At 38.0% G+C, this 22,432-nt stretch overlaps 2 protein-coding genes and 1 long non-coding RNA gene across 4 annotated transcripts in view; 1 reads left to right on the plus strand and 2 right to left on the minus strand.

The window, feature by feature from the left end:
* Positions 1-22,432, minus strand: part of LOC145488469 (cobalamin trafficking protein CblD-like) — a 48,180-nt gene that overhangs the window by 18,661 nt on the left and 7,087 nt on the right. The gene's annotated exons all lie outside the window — the stretch shown is intronic.
* LOC145488466 (protein FAM117B-like) lies at positions 122-8,725 on the minus strand. Of its 2 annotated transcripts, none has more exons than XM_081467342.1 (7): positions 8,681-8,725; positions 8,316-8,598; positions 7,876-8,015; positions 3,830-3,925; positions 2,221-2,457; positions 1,468-1,850; positions 122-1,344 (listed from the first exon to the last, which is right to left on the minus strand). In XM_081467342.1, exons 2-7 carry the CDS (start codon positions 8,581-8,583, stop codon positions 1,173-1,175), a joined length of 1,296 nt encoding a protein of 431 aa, XP_081323468.1. In that variant the 5' UTR covers positions 8,584-8,598; positions 8,681-8,725; the 3' UTR covers positions 122-1,172. The 2 variants fall into 2 exon arrangements, with proteins under 2 accessions (XP_081323468.1, XP_081323467.1); XM_081467341.1 differs by having other exon boundaries at positions 123-1,344; positions 1,468-1,853.
* Positions 11,520-16,965, plus strand: LOC145488473 (uncharacterized). The gene is made up of 3 exons (XR_014049508.1): positions 11,520-12,369; positions 13,807-13,849; positions 14,578-16,965. It is a non-coding gene; the product is annotated as an uncharacterized LOC145488473 (long non-coding RNA).

The following is a 22,432-nucleotide window of genomic DNA, read 5'->3' on the forward strand; positions in this document are numbered from 1 at the left end:
TATAGTCATCTTAATCCATAAAATATTTACATCAAGAACTGTAGTATACATTAAGAATTAAGTCAATGAATGCTGAATAGCCATTTTATATAAAACTCCTAAATTACTTAATGTGTTATAATCAAAAGGTCTGTTTTCATTAAGTTACACTTAATATTTATGAATATGATACACTCTCTTAATACAATAACTGAATAATGTTACTATACAATCTTCAAATGGCAAGGCAACTCCTCCTGACACAATGATCCATCAAAGGTAGTCAGGTTTATATAAAAAGGGATTCAAGAAAGCTTCAAAATCTTGGGCTAAAGAGAGACTTGTTGAAAAATTTTGAGAAAGAAATCCAACATGCAAAAAGTTACCATACGAAAAGAAAAGAACTTTTAAAACAAAATTTTGTATGCTTGTCAGTGTGCCAGGGTATTCAAAATAAACTAACAATACCCTTATGAAGAACTGATATCTATTAAGTCTTCTTCTAAATAAAAACAGTGAAAGAGTGTTCTTGTTGAAAAAAGGACCAGGTGTAGGTCAAATTCACTATTTGCAAAGATGTCATACCTTTTTTAATCCATGTTCTTCACAAAATGAATAAAAGTATCACTTTGTTTCTCTCATTTAAGTAATAGAAGGTTTAACTGACATTGCTGTAATATACCTATATCTTTCCTCCTTCTTTGAAGACCCTTGTATTAATATTACACAAAATACTGGACCTTGACAAACAAGTACTCTGGATACAATCAAAACTTCTCCTCTTGCTATACACACCAACAAAACACAGAACACTGGAAAAGAAACACCTAGAACGGCCACCTTAATCCAGTAAAAAGGAGACACGCTGTAGAATATTTAAACCGTTTTTTTTTTTAACCAAGTTACCAAACAATTCCACACCCAACACTATGCACTTGACCAAAATCTGTCAGTTAAAATAGTTAGAATAGCTTTTCATAAATTAGGCATAGCTAGATAATTAAACAAGGGGATGAAAGGATTTAAATTAAATACACATGAAGATCACTGAGGAGAACCCGTGGTTGTCATTCTTAATGCTAATGAGGCAATAAATTAGAGTATTTATTTAAGTACTTTAGATATTAATGGTTTGACCACACCATGTCAGATTTCATGGTCTTTTGTCTTGTCCCTGTCCTCCAGTTCCATGTTTACTGAGAGGCTTCCAGGTGTGACAGCTGCTGGTTGGCAGTTGCTGGAGAAGTGACTGCCATCTTGGGGTATGAGGGAAGGGCAGAGAAGGCCGAGAAAGCTGACCTTGCACTGATGTTGATGATTTTCACCTTTGTCTTGTCTGGCCCAAGAAACAAGGGTGATGTGGCCCTGAATGAAAGGGAAGAACAACAAAATCAGAAAAAGTAATGACTAATTGTCAGCAGGTAACTTCATACTACAGAGGAAAAAAACCAATGAGCCAGAGTTATGGGCCTTTTGTGCAATACCTACCTGTCTGCATCTTCAACGTGCAAAGGCACCTTCTCAGCTCCATCAGGGGGCTCTCTTGCAAAGAGGTACGAATTGTTGGGCTTAGGTGAGGATGCATATTTAGGACCAACTGGAAGCTCAGGAGATACATTCTCTTCAGCTTCTGCAGCTCCTCCAGATGAACACCTTGATGATGGGCGTGAATCAGATGCTCCAGGCATTATGGGGTATGTTGGAGATGCAGAATGACTTCTACTGCTGCTGTTGCCACTCCCACCACTATCTTGACCTTCCTGGTTGTCAGCAGATGTCTGTGTGTGAATATCTACTGTGCGAAAAGGTCCCACTCCAGACATTATCTCTACCACAGGAGCTTTACGGCCATCTGGTATTTGCTCCATTACCTGCTAAAGAACAGACCTGTTTAGATTCTGGCACAAAACAACAACCGTCATTATCCCTGAATCAGCTGCATGAAACATGAAATATATTCAAGCCCTTTCCAAACATGTATATCTCATAGGGCTGTTGTTCAACAGTAATTTGACTGTAAAAGTTTCCAAACACATGATCAGTTTTACACACACAGCCAAAAGAGGCAGTGTAAAAATGGTAATTTCCAACTACATTGTATTCTATAGGCTCTACTTCAACCTAAACCATTTTGGTGTATTTGGATTTTCAAAGTGTGAAACCACAAAAGAAAAGTTTTCCATAATATCAATAGAGCATAAAAATTTCTCTCCAAATTCTCACAACATAAAGGGAACTCACTCTTTCAGTCTGAGTATCTGTTAACACAAGTTTCTGTATTTCCGAGTTAAGGCCCTCCAAACTCCGTTTCTGTGGCCCTTCTGATGGTCTTGATGTCATAGGGATTGAGATGGGAATTGACTGTGGAAGCCTGCTGGCTGGAATGGCAGTGTGGTCACCGTGAAGGGGAGATTGGCGACCATATGTTTGACTTGATTTACTTCCATGTTTAGTACGCTGTAAATGTTGTTTCAATTTCTGTGAAATGTAGTTAGGTAATATATTAAAATTAAGTCTCTGAAATAGAAGATATGAATCTATGCAGAAAAAATGCTCCAAGTTCTCACAACAAGTCTTTTGATTATCTTCTGCACCCCCCGCTTTACACTAAGGTACAGAAGAGTCAGGGAGCTAAGCCATAACAGTAGGTTCAAATGTAACAAAGATCCACCAAACTGCCAAAATTAGTTTAGTCAATATGCATGGATACACACATTAAGCAGTGTTCGAAATTAGCAGTCGTCCGGTCATCCAAGACAACTAAAGAATGTTCCAGACAACCATTTTTCTGTAAAATTAAAGGCCTGGTTGTCCGAGGAAAATGACACGTCCAACCGAATAACAAAAGAACAAGTCCAACCGAATAATAAAATAAAGGTATATAAAAGGTCTAAATCTGGTGTTTTCATTCATTGATGGAAGCCACAAACCGCCATGTTTTCAAACCCAGACCTCCCTGAAATCTTATCGTGCACAGGTTATCATTCTTTTCTGAGGCAAAGTACTTCGCAAGTTGTCAATATATATTTACAGGTAAGAAAATTCTGTTAATTAATCGGAGCTGAAATCAGCTAGCTATTTTTTCAGGGTTATGAACTAGGCCATTATTAAGGGTAATCAAATGGCGCATCTTTGGAAAAACAGTGGACTTTATTCTGTTTGCCATTCCCTGCTGAATGTTTGGCAGCTGGTCTTTGATATGTAACCTGTAGGCATTGAATTTCTGTATTTCTCTTAAGCATTAAATTGCTAATGCGAAAGTGCAAACATCCTGCTCAAACAATGTTTCAAGGAAGCCATTGCATGCCACTTCGCGTCACTTATGTTATTTACTTCACATCATTTACATTTATAATTATGCAACAAATGATACAATATTTTAAGGGCAACCAGAGCCAGGGATTAGGTTGTCCTGCATTTAAGGACAACTTGGATATTTTTTCAATTTCAAGCACTGATTAAGAAGCAGTAAAAACAATCCTCCTACCAGTATGTATGAAGGGTGTTGCCTTTGAAACTAATTATATGACCTAAAATTTTAAGCCCAGTTTTTTCCAAGATTGATTGCCCAGATAGCAAGTATGTCAAAATTAAGTTTTCATCCCTGGTTTCTTCCCCCCAACCCGAAGGATCTTTTCATTCATTGATGGGTTCCCTTCATATCTTGAAGCTTCTATCTTCCATATATTTAGCACAACAAATCCATCTTACTGATTTAAAGACATACTCCACTCGCTATCGACAAGACAACTTCACTGTCTAATTTTTCTTCTCTGTAAATTTATTTTGCCTCCTCTAATACAAGTGAGAGTCATGAATCTGCCATCAAAAAAGAACAAAATGTACATACCTCTTTTATTTTTTGATCTCCACTACCCAGGGAATTTGATCTTTTATTCCTTGGTCCTAAATTGTCTTCTACATCACTTTCTTCCCAAACTGGTGTCTGTAAAAAATAAACAATAAAGAACAATGAAAACTCAAAATTACAAGGGCCAAGGCATTGTACTGTAGTCCACACAAAATACATACTACATTTGCAGTTTAGAAGATAAAGTCCCTGTTCAAGCGTTGTATCTTGTTGGGTCAGTCCTTATCTTTGGTTTCCCTTGCATGAGGTGACTAGTAGTATTTGTACTCCCCCTAGATGTGATGCTTGTCCATCACAGGGTTACACCAAGCATTCAGTTTTACAGTACCTATTTCTAAACCTGGGTGGGGAGAGGTACTGGGAGAGTGTTGCTCAAGAACCTGACACAGTGAAAGCAGCCAGGGGGTTGAACCTTGACCGCTCAATCTAGAGTCCAGAATTAAAGCAGTTCTTTCAGTATGCAATTTCTCCAACATTTCATTGTGAAGGGACACTGTGATAGAGGAGAGAATCAGTTATTCTTAGACTAAGAAAGTACATAAGTTGAAAAGGAGCATAAAAGAGATAGACATTTACTGAATCTGCACTCCTTGTGCAGCCAAAAAGTCTTAAATAACTATTTGATTTGTCAACAGCAACAACAGACACTGATCAGGACTTTGTTTCCAAGATTGTACTTAAAATACACCTTATACATGTTAAATATACCTTCTTGGATCTCAAACCACTGTTATACAAAAGTATGATTAATATTTCCAACCTCCATCTGAAAATTTTTAATCATTTTGATAATGAGTTTTTCCCTTTGAATTATTCGTACAAGAATTCTGGAAATTATTTTTACATGTGCATGCATATACATGAATACCCTTTGGATAATAAATCATATTTTGCCACCCAACTTAGTGGTAGAGCATCTGACGAGTGTGTGAGAGGTCATATATAAGTTCAAATCCTACTGAAGACTCTAGGGTTCATTTTCCAATTCTCCCACACTGAAGACAAGCTGACTAACATCTGATCAAATTTACAGCATTGGTGAACGAAATTCCATATCTTAACATCAACTTAGGACACCATGGAGAATTCAATACATAGCTATGTGAAAAGAACAAATTTATTCTCTTTTATTGTTGTAATTTAAACCCTTGGAAAGGCCAAAATATAAAGCAGTGTTAAATAAAACACAATATACCATAAATATTATCTCATATATTCAAACTATTTCCTCAATGCAATTGCAAACTGAAGTAAGCTGTCATAGGGAAACTATTAATCAGTCAACATGTATATCTTTCTGTCAAATCTTCCAGCTTGCCATATTGGTTTAATAACTGGGGCAATTACGTTAAATGCATTAGACAAATTATAAAGAATATTTCTTGCAACTTGCAGTGACAAATTGCTTCCTTTCTCTGACTTAAGGAACACAACAAGGCCACGACACAACCAAAGTCAGAGTAAAATCTGATCCTTGTTCACAAATGAACTCATTAAGTTGTCCACATAAAACTTAAGGCAGGCTTGAAGTTTGTGTTGTCAATGATTATCAATATTTCGCTTTAAAAACTAACTATTTTGCTGGTCATATTTATTGCAGTTTATTGTTTCTGTAAATACATATTTTCCTATCAAGAGGACACAGCTTTCTGAATTATTTTGATGACAAAACAAAAGAAGCAGACCTGATGTTCAAGTTATAATGGGTATCCCTTATTTGTACGTCACTGTGTAGTTTCTCTGCAAAATGTCAGCGACACAACATCAAGGCATTCAGAAAAGAAGCCCAACTGGAAGATTGTCATTGCTACTTGGTAGCAAAATTTCCATGTTACCCATCATAACATTTTAATTAGGAGTGAAGGATAATCTTAAGGCACATCTGCTGTGCTTGTTTATGCCTTGTATTGTGGTTACCCTCCAACTTTAATGATTGTTTTTGTCACGTCAACTTTTTTGTGCATGGTCAATGAGGTTTACTACTGTAAAGAAAATCCCACATATGCAAGCTAACTAATGTTGACTGGTGAGAATAAAAACTTGTGCTTCTTAAAATTACTGAGACCTTGACACTTAACACCCTTGAAGGTTTACACACTTTGACCCCTCCGAACATGGAAATAATGCCAAAACCTAACCTCAGCTAGCCTCAATCTAACACAGGTGAAATAACCACATTACCAACACCGCTCACGGATATTTCACCCAAAACATTCTGTACAGTGCCACAGCTTCCTTTTATTGTCTCCGATTGATAATTACTGTCAAAGAATTGTGTGTGAGAAGAGAGACATGGGTTCATTCACACAAACACTAGTCACACCTTTATGTCTCATTCTCAATGCCAGGACCTGACCTCGAATTCCAAAGATACCAATTAACAATATATGTTGGACTATGGGCTTGAGTTTTCAGTGAGTGAGGAGTCGACCAGGCATGACAAAGTTGACTATCACTAACAGTTTTAGTCTTGATAATACAGAAGATAGCGGTTCAACGACTACAATTTTTACAAGTATATCAAAAATAGCGACTCATTCCATTCAAGGTAATTTCTATGAGCAGATCACCAATGATAATGATTAGGGAATAATCAAAATCATGCTAGATCACAAAGACGTTTCTGATGAATGATATTACTAGCTAAAAACCGAAAGTCATCTAAGAGTAAATACCAAATACTGTAGTCAACAACATGCAGCTCAACTGACTGTTGGTTAATGAAAACCATGGAAATCACTCTTTGTTTTAACGTTTCTAAACATTCCTTTAATTTTGGGCATTTTCAAGCCAAAAATCAAGAATAATTTTCCTTTTCAGAACAACACATACATGATCACATTCCATCTGTGATTAAAAGACACTTGTCAAGGTCTATGTAAAATTGGCAAATCTGATTGGGTGCCTCATGACAGAATATTCTCTGACAGAACATGGTGATGTACACATTGCCATCCAAGTTTTGGCTTAGAAATGACTAAGATTGAAGTTTTCCAACTGCTTTCTCTGTAGTTCCTAACAAAAAAATAACTTGTTGCAACACTCTTATTTTCCATGAGGTCTACTCAACTTTGGACACCGCACCTCGTCAACAAAACCAAATTCTTAAATTTGCAATAGAGCACAATGAGTCCCTACTATGATTAGATACCGTCTTGTGAACAGTCTTGGTTTAAAGTATTGAAGCAATAACCCAGACACCTAGACAGTCTTTGTGGAGCCCTTTGTGGAAACTGAAAAACTGTTTGTTTTACCTGCCCTCCCTTCTTAAGAGGTCGTGACTTTGGTTCCATAATGAGACACAAGCAATTCAGTGCGTAGAGTTCTGTTTACAGTGCTGTAAAGGCAACCTCGACAACAACAAATTCTCAGAGTTGCTGAAGTGTTGTTTAGCACATTTCTGTCAATTTTAAGCAGTTGCCTTAGATTCGGTGCCAAAAGCTAAAAATCTCAAGGCACTGATCAAGAGAACTCGAGACACCCCATCCTACCCAGCTATGTAATGTACCCTTCCTGGCCATTCTAGCTCTTTACCTTGTTAAATTATGTTACTGTCAAGGATGAAAAAGTCAATTCACTGCTAATATTTTACACCACAAAAGCTCCGAAAATCCTGTACTTTTAAATACCAGTCAGAAGGAGAGACTTTTCCTGCGTGATTCTTTGACCCTCAATCAAATTGGTTAGTCTTTCTAACCAAATAATCAGCATTAGTATTGACTTAATTTCGCTTCCTGAGGGTTTTGTTTGCAACATTTCCGAAATATCTTTTGTAAGGACTTCTCCACCACACGGGTTAAAACAAACTTAATTTATAGCTAAGATCATCAAATTTCAGAGTTGCTTGGGAATTAACCTCGTTGTCATGGCTGTGGTTCAATAAGAGTATCGGAGAGTAAATTTATTTTGCTTGCTCGTAACTCTTTCAAGCTTATTTCGACCTTCCCACGTCTACGTTCGTGTAATTAGCCTGAACTTGGCCATTTTCGGGAAATGTTTTATTAATAGAGCGGTACCTAACTAACCTGAGTTGATTTGTGGCACATACTCGGCCCGCCAACATCTCCTTTAGGCCACTGTCCACACATGTAAGGTGAAATGGCGTCTAACGAAGACGTTCTTCTTATTGCGCCCGAATTACTTTTCATAAGTTTGCTTCTTTCACCTGCGAAGAAAATGACATTCCTTCTTTTTCAATTGTCAGTTAAGCTCAACCCAAACTGTTTTCAACCAACGGAAATGGCCTTCAGTGTAGGTCAATACACTGAACAGAGAGAAGATGACCGATAGATGAAAAGCGAAATTCAAAGGTGTACCACCATACTGAAGTTAAACGATAAGAATAAATGTAATTTTTATAACAGCTGTCTTAATAAAACTGTTTTGGTCATAGCCAGCAACTATTCTAAGGTTTATTGGCCGTTTATGACAGTGAGCTTAAGATTTGAAAAGCACGTCAGCTAACCTTTCGAGCTCGACGAAGATGGAGAAGATGGACTCCGCCGATGTTCGGGAGACCCACGTGTTTCTGGCGAACTTCTGCGGTGTTTAAGGCCATTTTCACTGCCATGTACTGGCGAAGATGATGGACTTGGCCTCCTTAAACCAGTTCCACGGGTAGGACTTGGAGTAGCTATCAGCGAAAATGGTAAAGTGGCCCGCATAGGTTGTAGTTTTGAGCTCGATGCAGGAGAAGCATTTCGACGTGGTCTCTGGGATGGCTGTGAAGCCATTTTGTCCCGAAAAACCTAAATAGAGGAAGAAGAAAAGGTATTTATTTCACTCCTTTCGTTTCAGCTACGCAGTAAAGTGTGAGCGGAGAAAAATTACCGATAAAATCCTGTCCAACCTTATTCCGTTCCCACACTAACCAACCAACAACACCAGTTGTGGAGTACGGTAAGCATTCTAATTACATCGATGCAAATTAGCTGCGCGTTGATTGGTTGATACGCGCTATTTGACAAGATGCCTGTTGGGAGAATTTATCTCAAGATCTTCAATGCATTTTCAAGCGACACAATGACTCAGACACGCTTAGGTTGTTTGTCGTTTGTTCGAAAACAAACTAAATTTTTTTTCCCATTTTCATGTGGTCTAAAGTGAGTCTGAAAATTCTTCCAAGGCAGGCTGTCCTTCATAATTTAGGTTACACTGAGAATGACGCCCACTAATTAAGAAAATTTCAGCCTATAGGGATGAACGAGTAGGTGAGAACATAATGCGTGCGAAAAACACGTGTCCGCTTAAATATTGCGGTTTTGAAAAACCATCCGCCCATATATTTTCCATTCATCAATGAAATGCCCCTAAACATCAACAAGCGACCTGTTTAATGATAAGTCTAAACTGACTCTAGCCACAAACCCCACATACTAAACAAACTTACGAGCCCTCTCGCCAACAAATTTGCAAGAAAAAAATCGTTCATTTCCCTTCATATATCAATTTTTTCAAGTCAATTTGAAACAAAAGTCGAAAAGAAAATTTGCGTCTATTAAAATATGCAAAAGCTCATTAAGTTTATATGATTTCCTTAAAACAGACTCCACTTAAGCACTCTTAGCCGTGTTAATACAGTTCGTTCGTGCTTTAAACAAGAATAGCTTGGTTTCAATGAACTCTTGTAATCTGTTTGCTTAAAGAGAAGAAAAAGCGAAATCTCCAACTTCAAGCCTGTCACGCACGATTTTACGCTAGGCTGATTTTCCCGCGGAAAACGTGAGCACCAGCTGTCCATACGTTTTCTCGATTCTGATTGGCTTAGCACAGCACGAGGTGATCGTGAGAAGAATATTGTTTTCTATTGAATCTTTCGTTCGGAAAACGTAAAAACTGTTTTCCGTCGTTTCAAAGTAATTTATATTCAGCAAATCCTTTCTTCGAGTCTCAGTTGGTGGCAAAGTACCTCTGTCCTCTAGAACGTATTGGAAAATATGTACCAAAGATACCATCGTTTAATTTATTTCTCATTTAAAAAGTTCATTATAAAATATTCTGTCCACTTCCGTATCTATGCCTGCATCTCGAACCGAAGATGTTTTCTTCCACCATTCTTGTAAAATCTTACGAAGACAGTCTTTAAAACCACTCAATGTAGAAAGCGTTATGCTCTCAGTGTAGCATACGACTAGTGTTGTTTATTCCACAAACCTTCCCGCCGAGTTATCGTCATTTATAATTGATGTACTTGATGAGAAATACAACCTAAAATTAGCGCCGCGGTCGAATACTCACGTTTTTTACATGATAAATTCCAAGGGCCACAATTCAATCGAGAAAACAGAGTCCTTGTCAGTTTTAGGATTGCAAAGCAATAAATATTTCTTACCTTTTTCTGTCTATTTCGTTACGTGACGGAGTACTGAACGAAATTGGTGCTTTGTTGATCAAGTTCGAATTTCTCTCAATTCATTCGCGGTTCGTAGTATTTTCCCTTCTGACAACAATTGTCACTGGACCATTCATAACTAGCGTTTTCAGTCAAAATGCAGAGAGGACGGGTAATCCATAAAGCTTGAGTGATATGTATCGTATGTAGTTTGTGTTGATAAATTGATTAAAGCAAACAGAAAGTCTTACCTTTAAAAGCTTTTCTCCTTTTCGGGCCTTTTCAGGTGTTTTCGTATTGTTTGGAAACGTGTAAATACACGACTGTTTAGCTCAGGAATATCTTGAACGAAGCCGAAACGCTACGAGAGTTTCAAAATCTCTGCGTGCGTTTCTAATCTATTTCCAGGTTTTTTAACGCTTGCTTCGGTAACTTACGTCGCCAGAGGAAATTCTGTTTCCTCGGCCGGAGACAAATTATATTTTTCTCATGAATTATTCCAACTTCGATCTCCAATCGAGAGTGAAAGGTAAACAGAGCCCATGCCACTTTCACAGTTTTTATCACGGAACTTGAGATGCACTGATCTCAGCGTGAATTTATTTCAAGAGGAAAGTGTTTGCCATACAACTCCGAAGAACCCGATGGCGCGCAGCTGGCTTTACAATGTCTTTCTGGAAAGAACATTTATATTGTTACACTTTCTACTTTCGCAACGTGCTCTGTGCTTTTAAGGGTTTTATTTACTACCAGTATTAATTAAAAGGGAAAATACGCTGGTTGCTCTTCCCGCTTCGGAGTCCCAGTAGAAAGTAGATCTGGAGATCCCGCAAGCGTAGTAAATTTCCCGGCAAAATGATAAGATAAACTTGAGCAAGAAATTGAAGAAGCCTTTTAGGGCGACTGGCTTTTTTATTCGCATTCAGAACCAAACACGAAAAACAAAACTGACTTTTGAGGGTGTCAATTTGTTAAAAGCGAAACAGGAAATATGCTGTGCTTGATTATGGGTGCTCAAGTAAAACCCAGGAAAAACTTGAAATTTGCAGTTTTTGAAAATGAATAACAACCGGGAAAGAAATGGAACTGTTAAACATGTTTCAAGAAAACCATTTACGTAAATTGATAGAGCTAATGGACAAAATCTAAAAATCGCTTTTAAGCTTTTAAGGCTACTTTTTTTGCTTAATACCTATAAGAAGTTACCGAGGAAACACCCGGCAGCTTCAGATCAGCATTGTCAGAACTTTGTCACGTTGCGCTTAGAAGAAACACCGCGGACATAATTGAGGTCATCGGGAACTAGTCGATTTCTAATTACTTCAATATTGTATCTTGACGGGCATGGTACAGAATGAGAAAAAATCTGATAAGGTTTTCTTTCTGATGCATACATGAACGAAACATTTCGTTATTTTCGGGGATCATTGCCAAATCCGCTAAAAATAAATTTGTAATATTCAGCTACTGTTTTTAATAAGACACCCGATAATTTTCCTGACAAAGATGATTTCTATTTTTCTTTTATGCATGATGTCAAGGTCTTTTCAATAGCTTGTTATCCCAGCGGTACTAAACATTGAAATTAGAAAGCCTGTCATTGGATTTCGGATTAAAGTGTTGTTTTCTTTCTTATCTTCACAAATCAACGCCAACCTGATGAATTCTATGTGTACTTTTAAGCTTTTTAATTCTTTTCGCGCGTCATACGGCGAGAGTTTTGATGGAAGGTGAGGCAAGAATATATGTGTAAATATTTGGGACAGTTTCATTTATCGACAGACAGTGATCAACAGCGAAAGAAAAACATTTGAGCACGTGGGTATAGACAAAAGAAATCTGAACCACAGCATGGGCAGAAATACCTCGGTCTATTTGCATTTTAGAGCGTCGTTGTATGTAAAACAGCCCGACTGGAACCAGATACAGCACAAGAAGACACGCCTCATTGTAAACACTATGCCGACGTCGCGTTCTTGCATGGAGGCGTGGTCCGCAAAGGTTTGACACGGGATGGTACAGACAAGCGACACACGAACCAAGCCCTCGAAATAGCGGAGACTACAAGGGCAACGAGAAACGCGTCGGGTCGTTTGCCGTACGAAGACAGACCGAAAGAGATGCAGTGCAACTTGGCGTGGGAAGGTCATATTTTGCTCTGGAACAGTTCAGGAATTTTTGCTTGGGGGTATGTTCTTTCCTAGAACGGAAAATTTTGAGATTTTAAGGAACATTTTTGCATTAAGTTCTAGTCAAACCGGGGCTGAGCTATTAAAAGAATCCTTCTCGGTTAGAGGAGACATCGTAAAAATTAATCCATCTCCATGCAGAAAATTTGCCTCAACGGTCGACTATTTGTTATCTTATAAAATCGTTGATGATGATTTTCTTCGGTCACTCGAGAAATGACATTTGATCGCATTTTACGAAAACTAGCAAATTCCTTCGTGGTTACTCTATATTTCTCTCTTGTCAGTTCGAAGCAGTAAACGTTTTGTGATATGTCGATCGTTCTAGAATATCCGCTCGCCTCTCCTCTGCAGAGCCGTTTGTTTCAGAAAAATTCCTTTTGAGACAGAACTACAAAGTGCGTGATGGAAAACGCCCCACCCCTCATCAATCCCAGCGGGCGCTCTTTTTTCTGCCACGATCTCCTCCTCAAAGGAGAGAGATTTCTTTAAAAATAACAATTCCCTATTTCAAAACCGAAAGGAAAAATCTATGCGCACCTTTTAGATCAAATGCAATTTAAGATAAACAGCTCAAAAACGATAGAACTGTGGTAACGGTCCGCTAACCAGTGCAGGAACTGGAGTAAGGCGCGGACACCCGTCCGGAAATGAAACTGGAGCCCAGACCAACATTTTTTGTACTACATATTGGCTGACTAAGCACCATTCTATAAATCCGAGTTATTTGAGCGATAGCAAATACACGGTTTATACTGATAGTAGGAAGTTTAAGAAAATTAACCACAAAGAAAACAGCAACGTCGCTAAACAAAACTGGGTTTAGTGAGCAATATAATGGCTGTGCACTTACATTATAATTCTTGGTACATTTCTTTATAATTGTTGTCCTCTGTAAAACAACAACGTGAAATGACCAAATTCTGCGTTGTGCGCAGGACGTCAACCGCGACGGATAGTTTTTAAAATTTATATGTCGAATTTTACGCTGTGTTCCATATTCAGTTTCGAGATAGTTTTGATATACAGACTGACAAACTAGATGAGTTTAGAGTATCGCGATATTCTTAGATAAAATATAAAATCATTTTGTAATCGACGTTGTCACCCCCTGGTTAGAGTGGTTTTCAATTGAGTGTCGAAAGTAATTAGACAATTACTTTGGTTTTGGTTTTGTTTGAGATTGGCTGAATAGTCTAGTGGTAAGAAATTGGTTTGGTTTCGGTTTTACGACACTCAATTGAAAACCGCTCTAATAAAAAGAGATTGGAAAACCAATGACGTGGCTACATAAGTATACATCCGTTACTTAAGAAGCTTTACAAGCACCACCAGAAATCTGGCATTTGAATTTGAGAAGTGGCTTCAGATAACTTGCTATTAGATTTCTCTTTACCTATATTTCATAAGATTTCTTTTTCCCTATCTTTCTCTAGTTTCCATCTAAAGACTGAGGAGCTTTTTATCGCAGATTAGCTCGTAAGTAACAATTTCCACTGTAAAAATGATCTATGAGGGGAAAATTCTGAAATTTCTATGTTGAGTTCCACTTTTGATTCCTTTTAGTAACACGCAATTTTGAAGAATCTCTTGTGGCGCCTTGTAATTAGAAACTATATACTTACACTATAAGACACAGAATAGAACGACAGAAACATCCCAAATAGCCCCCATTGCTTATACCTATCAACTCATAACTTCTCCACTCTGATTTAAAGTAAAATTAATGTAGACATATTGTTGGATTTAAGGATCTGATCCTCCAATGAAATGGACGTCTGGACTTGCAATCGTTCACACGAATGCGGTGAGGCGGATGTCTCCGTGGATTTGATAACCATCAATAGTGCACGCCACTCTTAATCCATTTTCAAAAGAGTTCGGCGTCCCTTTGTTAATTGCAAATCATTATAGCATATCATAAAAAACACGCAAACTTTATTTCTCACCTACCAAAACTACTATTAAAACCCTTGCGACAAGGAGTCGGAAGCAGACGAAAGTTTTTAGCCATGCACGGCCCGCGGAGCACGACCATCAGTTCTGAGGAAAATCCGTCGACTACCTTATTTGCAGGCTATAATTACCAATCTAAGGCGATTTACAAACTACAATCCTACAACGGGGAGTCCATTGAATACTTGTGATCGGATGTCACGGGAAGTAAACAGACGTGTTGTACTTAATGGCTTCTTTTATTTTCGCAGGACGTGTGTACGGACGAGTCAATTTGGAGCTGGCTGGCATGTTTTAATTGAAAAAAAAAAAGAAAAAACGAGAGGAGTTTGTTTTTATTTTAGAAAAAAAGAAAAGAAAAAAGAGTGATATTGATGAAAATTGCATGGCTGTAAACTTGGACTATCACTTCCCTCTAAGGAAACTAGTACCTAGTAGATATCTAACTACTATATAGCTGACCCTTGCCAGTCGACCCCGGAAGGGATGACGGGGGTAATACGAAAATTATCAGATACTAAGTAAGTGACGAAAAAAGAATATCCACGGAGAATGATTATAAGTTTGAGATGGCGTGAAACTTGCGATAACTGATCCCGAAACAGTGAAGTTCAACTCTATAAGGTTTTAAAAGTCCTAGTCTGAAGTGTCAGCCGTCTTCTTCCTCTCGGGGGTCAAGCGCCAAATTTCAGCCATCTTGACCAGAGCAACTGGCAGGTTCGTGTTGTAGTAGTTTTCTCACGCTCTTCGTACTCGGGTTTTGAGCGTTACGGACAATTTTCTCGTTCCGAGCTCGGCTTTTGCAGCTCGACTAGAACTAATCTGAACTTAGTTCAGATTAGGCTGAACAATATGAACTAACTAAAGATTCGGCACTAAAACAGCGACACCGGACACGAAAATTACCGAATAACATGGTTAACAGAGCCACTCTAATGCTTACGCAAATGGAATAACTCCCGACAAGTGATTTCGGTAATGTATCTACAGAATAAAAAGCCGTCAGCTGTAACATGAATGACAAGCCAAGAGGAACCAACAGGCGACCCGTGACCGCCTACATGAAACGAGGCGTGTCTAAAAGGCATAAATACACAGTGATACGCTGGAAGTAAACTGAAAAGTAAAGAATCCTATTTAGGGAAAGTAGAGAGAGAAAACAGAGAAAATAACAATTATGATAATAATAACAACAATAATAATTCTAATAATAACTATAATAATTAAAATAATTATAGCATTTATAGTAATAATAATAATAATGTGTGAAGATTTGTAAATAGATTTTCTGAGGAATTTTAATAAAGTTCTTGTTGTTATTTATTAATTTAAAATAATAATAATAATAATAATAATAATGATAATGATGATAATGATGGCGATGCGAATCCGAGGTGTATTTTCTAAGGAGTGCTTATTCGGCTATGTCTCTAGTCTTTGAACTGATGATTGTTCAAATTTTCAGCCGATCCGAAATGTTCAGTATAAATATACTGAAAATGAAACAAATTGAAAGAAATATTTCTGGAATTATTTAAAATGCGCTGGTTAGATCAGGAATATCTGATTTTTTTCTCTGTGGGTGCGTATGTATGACTGACTCCCTATGTATGACGGAGTTTTGTTTTTTTCTCCTCAGTGCAGGCACGGAAAATACTATCATTTACATTTCGTCTGCATTACAACTTTCCGGCTGACAATCCAAACAATTTCATTTTCGTTGATGATAGAGTATCGCATTATCCAAGAAAAGCCTAGACCATATAAAAGATTTACATCATTTTCGTCTTGCAATAATTTTGGACAAAGCACATGGTCTAACTTCTCATTTCTGGTAGAGATACCTGACATAATTCACGATTCAAACAACTGCTGCTACGTGTTCAGAGGTTGCGAAGCAAATTTAACCATTAATTCAAGCAAAATATTTGGGCTTGACAGGACAAAGTTTAAAATAAAACTGCTGAATTTAGGTTCTTCACAACGGAGCGTGCCTGAAAGAACGAGTTTTCTTTCTCTACGGTTTGTTTCTAACAGTATCCATCTTGTAATGATTTATTTTTTTCGTTTAAAAATGATCATTTCATTTTAATAACATAAAATTTTCTATGTCAGTCCGCTACGGACAGCTGTCCATTGAAGAAGGATAGAAAAACGCAATGACGTCACTGAGCTCCAAATGGCAATTTTCGTCAGTTGTGGAAACAAAATTATTTTCACTAAAAAAAAAAAAAAAAAAAACGCTGAGTAGCATTTCACCACGATGAAGTCAATCTGTAATTCTGCGGATTAGTAAAGCTGTTGTGTGAGATAATCGGATGGTCGGCCATACCGAAGTGGCAATCGAACAAACTAGAACTGAATATCAAAACTAGAAATGTTACGTTACGAAAATAAATTAGCATACAAGACAAGCTGATTGCTGAGCGAAGAGTATGAATTATTTCAGTATCTTGGATTTATCTCGCAGATGTCGACGAAGTTAACCCTGTAGCACCCAGATCTAATGAAATAAATTCATTCGCTGATGATTCTCACTTCGAATTGTAAAATTTTGCCGATATTCGCTTGGATGTAGCTCGATCTGTTCGGCGTAAATCATATATATACAAACACTCGTGCTACAAACAAAAGATCACTACAATTTTACCTTCTGAGTAGATTTCCGTGTAGTCAGGCAAACACAATTCCTTCGTTTCCACAAACGATGAGCTAAACTGATGGTTCTCTTCTCTCTTCGGCGGTGTCAGACTAGTTGAGTATCTTTACAGAACACAGCAGCGACAACGTAACGTGTAGTATTAGCAATGATTGATAACTGAACCCATTCATAGGACACACTACGTCATCGGAGATCAGAAGTGACCAATCATAGCGAAATACGATCAAGGCAGTATAATTAAAAGCCGATTTATCGCGTAAGGTCCATACCTTGAAAATGCTCATAAAATTCGCCAAAAACGATTGCATGGGATTAAGCGTATGCTATTCTTTCGACTGATTGATATCGAAATATTGTTTCTTGTTCTGTCCAGCGGCGTACCTATGATCAATGTTCCGCAGGTGTGATGCCGTCGTTTTGTAAATTGTTCTCTCGATATGAACCTGAATAGAATAGAACTCCACATTTTCACCGTAGTAAAAAATAAAATTATATTTCTTCGTTTGATTTTCTTCGCTATCTCATTTTAGCTAATCAAATAAGAAACACACAGTGAATGACAGTTTTCTCTGGCAGAGTTAACTTCACGCGAGTTGGAAGAAAATTCAACAATTTTATGGCTTTCAACTGAACTGCAACACCGGATTAATTTCCGGAGCTGAAATTCATTTCACCTTCATCTGTTGTTGTGAATAGTTACGCTATCATCAGCTGCAGCTAAATATAAATGTTGTTTCGAAATATTAAATTGGTTTTATACCTTCAGAACTCGTTGTCAAACGAGAGTGGAGAGCGGAAATCAATGTCGAATATTTCGCAACAACCTTGGCATATTTCACTATCAATAAATAAGCTTCGTTAGCTTTATTGGCAAGTTTTTTAACGATGAAAGGATGACAGGAAATTCGCACACCTTTCCACCGAGGAAAACCTGGCAGGAAATGACGGACTACTTTAAAAGACAAGCTGAGTTTTCATCCATATGTTTTACTGGCTTCATTTTGGCAAGAGATCCCGAAAGCCCATGATCTTACATCATCGTCTCTTGATTTTGGTATTTACAGGACATGCAGGCTAATTTTTTTAATGCAAGAGAGAGTTGGAACAGAAAAATCTTTCGCTTTCGCTGAGTTTATTTCGTACAGTCCTATTATTTTCAGAGGAAGATCGCACGAGAAGTAACGATTTTTACCATTGATATTTTGTCATTTTTATACATGTGAGACACGATGAATGGCTTACTACAATTTTGATGAAATAAAGGAGCCGCCATCTTAAGAACTCCGTCGTTCTTAAAATATTCCAAGACGTTTTCTCTTTCTTTAATTCCTGCCTTCTTAATTCTTCAACTATCACATACGACGCTTGGACGCACAATACAAACGATAATAAATTGTCATAATGAACGATCGAGTGCTTGGCTCTGACTAAATATTCATGCAAAAGAAGTAAAACTCTGCCGGCAAGACAAATTTGGACGAAGATTTAAAATAGGCCAAATTTCACGTTATCCCTGTCCTCAAAATTGAAGAAAGTCGCCTGAGCATACAGGTGAAAAGGCAAAAGCACAAGGAAACAAACGGTCGTTGGCATTACGGGCCAAGTCGCGAAAAACATTACTTACTTAGTAAGGTTCTCTTTGAAGATGGGAGTTACATCGCTGGAAGTTACTCCAGTGGTAGTGACTGGCGGATCCAGACCTTGAGCTAAGGAAGGCCGGGGGCGGAGGGGGGGGGGGAGGGGGGAGGGGGTGGTTGTTTTGCTTGCCCTGCCGGTTTTTCTTCCTTCTGTTTCAGTGTACAGAGGAACCCCGGTTGCAAAGGTCACTAAATAGACACACAAGAGTGTCTGTAGTACCCGGGACTCCTGTTTTTATCGATATAAAGTCTAAAGCATACAACTGAATGTGGAGAGGTTTTCATTTTCTAACAGGGTACAATTGTTACGCAATCGTGAAAAATGACAATCTATGGAGCGCAGATAACCAGTGTTCTTTTAAAACGCCAGTTTAATTTTGTGGCACAGCGTGTCACTTGGCCATAGAAAATGCCCGTAGTGGTTGTCTGTGTTAACCGGCGTGGGTAAGTGTTGGAGAAAATAGCGTTGAACTTTTCGTTCCGGAACAAACGCTATCTTGCCTCCTGATCTTGCTCAATGGCGGGTGTCCGTTTTAGCTGGGCTCGGTCAAAGTGGGTTGAACAGGCCAGAACGCCTGGGTGAACAGGGCTGCTGTGGGATTACTGAGAAAATTACTTCATGGTGACTGGCTGAGAGCGAGTAAATTTACATCATCATTTTTTGATTTACCGTAAATCAGTGGAAATTAAGACAATAATGCGCGAGCGTTCGTAAGTTTCGCACCCATAGTAGTGATATTTCAAATAACAAGAATTCAAAGCCTAAAGCAATTTCGAGAGAGTTTTCAAATATCAGTCGCTGATTCATACGATTACCTATATACTTGAGTATTTGACCTATAGAACTCAACGTGGATCTTATTATAAACTAAAACTTGTCTGAAAGGCGAAAGTCAAGTCAGCATCGGACACATATCAGACTTTTCTTTTTATTTCCACCCCTTTCTGCAGTTTAAGCTTTTTTCATTTGGATTGGAAGTTGTGTATTGTTATAGCAAACAAAAATTTAGTGATAAACTAAAGATCCGCAAGTGTAGTCAAAGCAAGACTTGTTAACGCTCTGTTATGTAAATTTCGAACCATATATTGATACCGTTCCCTTGGCCCATGTTTACAAAGAGACAAATAGCTCCTTTTGCAATTTATTTTTATAAATAGACTGAAAGTGATACCATTCGTGACTTGTATAAATACTTACTCTGTAAGTTTAGGTTGGTGCTATCTAAGCGAAGTTGTTAAGTCGAGGAATATTTTAACGCAAGTTTGACCGTAGACACAGTAATCAGTCAGGCAACAAAGAAGGAACCCTTTGTTTTCGTTGCAATACCACGATTGGTTTGCTAGTTTTAAGAGAGTCAACCATTTTTTTTTCTCGTTTTTTCCTGGAGTATGGTTCGCTTTAAATCAAGGCAAAGGCTAGTTAAGTAAGAAGTGAAACCATGCAAGGAAAAGCGACTGCATAGTATTTTTTGATGTGTCACACCAATGCTAAAGCCATCTTTAACTAAAATCGCACAGTTGAATAAACGTAACTTTAATTTGTAATCGCCATCCGCAAAGGGGAACCTTGAAAATAGGTTTCGGGTTAAACAAGCCTTGGATTAATTATGGAAAAATACGGATTCTTAACTGTTTGTGTGTTGACTGTGTTGGTACTGAATTGAGAGTTAAATTAAATACGCAAATGGTTTTGTCTTTTTGCCCTTATTTCAACTGGGTCTTTTACTTGCACTGTCTATGGAAAGAGTTTTTGTGAAGAATAAATCATTCTGGAACTCCTGTTTTGGCTAGGCCCAAAGTTTTCTTTGCAAAACTGTTTTTTTTTTTTTTTCGTACTACGCAACGACTTTTTGGTTCAATCGTCTTCGTACGCAAGTGTGCATCTTATTAGTTTGGCTTTGATCGGTATATTACTTAATGTTTCCGTGGATACTATGACGTGTGTCCAGCTCTCATAAAAAGCGTTGTACCGTAAGAAGCAGCATTAAACTTTAGTGAAAAGATCTCCAGTGGTTTTCTGACTGAAAATAGAGTTAAGCTATGATCCCAACAGGGCATTTAACGTTTAACAGGAAATTTTAATTCGTATTCCCGCTCACTAGTCAGATAGCTTCAGATCTGAACAGTATAAAGCCAGAGAGAAGCCTATAAAATCTAATATAAATTTAGCCAAGCCAAAAAGCGGAGCTCCTAGGCCGGGTTGTTCAAAGCTCGATAAAACTAAACCAGGATAAGTGAGAATTTTAATTTGAGTTTTGTATCTTTGCGGTGAGATTTCCTGTATATTGTCTGGCCTTCTGTTTACTAATATTGAGTTTTATTAATATTGAGTTTGAATAATCTCAAACTACACAAAACAAAAGTAGTAAAAAAAATTTGTATGCAAGAAAATATTATACTTTAGTTATCTTTTAATCCTGGGTTAGCTTTAGCCAGCTTCCAAACAACTATTTACAACAAGTTAACCTGACCTGAGCCCGAGATCCAACCGAAACCTAGCACTTGGTCAGCATTCAACTTTAAACAAGTGAGCTCTATCTCGATGAGCTCTAAACTTGAGCCCGCGATATGGTCACGTGATACTGGTCAGCGGATACCTTGTTTTGACAGATGTCAAGTGACCATAAGATGGATGTCCAATATCAAAGAAGTACGCTATAAGACAAGGCTGCATGTCTCTGTCAACCTATTAGCTGGAGTATGGCCGCCATCTTGCGCGACGTCGTCCTCGTCGTGCGTACGCGCCCACGAGCAATACCGCCAGCCATGATAACCATGAGAACATCAATGCATGGGTTTCCTTTACTTTCCTATACGGGTATAGTGCTCCGCTATAAACACGATAAAGGATCAATTATTTAATTATGTGTGATCTACTCGTACATTTGTGACAGCCAGACGAGGCAGCATAACAAGAACTTGTTTCGTCTACTCCTGTTTAAGGCGTTTCTTATCCATGTCAGGCGGCAGTTTCAAAGACAATAAATATTGGTGATCCAAAAGGATCTATGGCTACGTGGCACGGTCTAAATAGTTAAAAAATATAAATAGCAATAAAATAGTGCCAAAATGAACTCAACTATATAGTCTATAGCAGACGTTTTGGGGTTAGGCTTCCTTGTTTCAAAGACAAAACTTTAGGGGTGGGGTAGCAGATGCGGCAGAAAAATCGTCGCTCAGTGTATTTCTCCAAAATCTATACTTCTCCAAGTTTCCAAAGCTCTAAGAAACACCGATCATCAATAAGAGGAATAAAATGATCCTGGGTTATCTCTAGATATCAGCCTACTTCTTATCTCTAATAGCCGATCCGAAAAAATGTCACCTTAAAAAAAATTGAATTGAGTATCTATATAAAACAAACGAACAGTTTTAATTGTCACTGTTTTCACACACTGTTATTTACGCGCTATTTAACAATTAGAGTATTCCCTCTCGATTTCTATGAGGTGATAGATGATTTAATCTAATTATTTTAGTAGAATGTAAACTGAAACGTCCTTCAAGCAACGATTTCCGATTATTTCTATGCGTGGTCTATAGGGCTAGGGTTAGGGTTCGCACACTGCTGGGCCTCACATTTACTTAACGTGAGCTCGAGATTTCTATTTTAGTATGAATCTACTGGTCGTTCAAAACTTTATCTAAATCCTCTTCACAGACACCTCGGAAACGCAAAGAAGCGGCCGTTGTTTTGTTCACAGGTGACACTGCTACGCTACTCACTAGCTACAACATGACAGAATAGATAGTGAGTAACGTAGCCAATACTAGCACGGCATTCACGATAAAACACTAGTAGATTTA

Source organism: Orbicella franksi, chromosome 5 (assembly GCF_964199315.1).
Source record: "Orbicella franksi chromosome 5, jaOrbFran1.1, whole genome shotgun sequence".
NCBI classification, from domain to species: domain Eukaryota; kingdom Metazoa; phylum Cnidaria; class Anthozoa; order Scleractinia; family Merulinidae; genus Orbicella; species Orbicella franksi.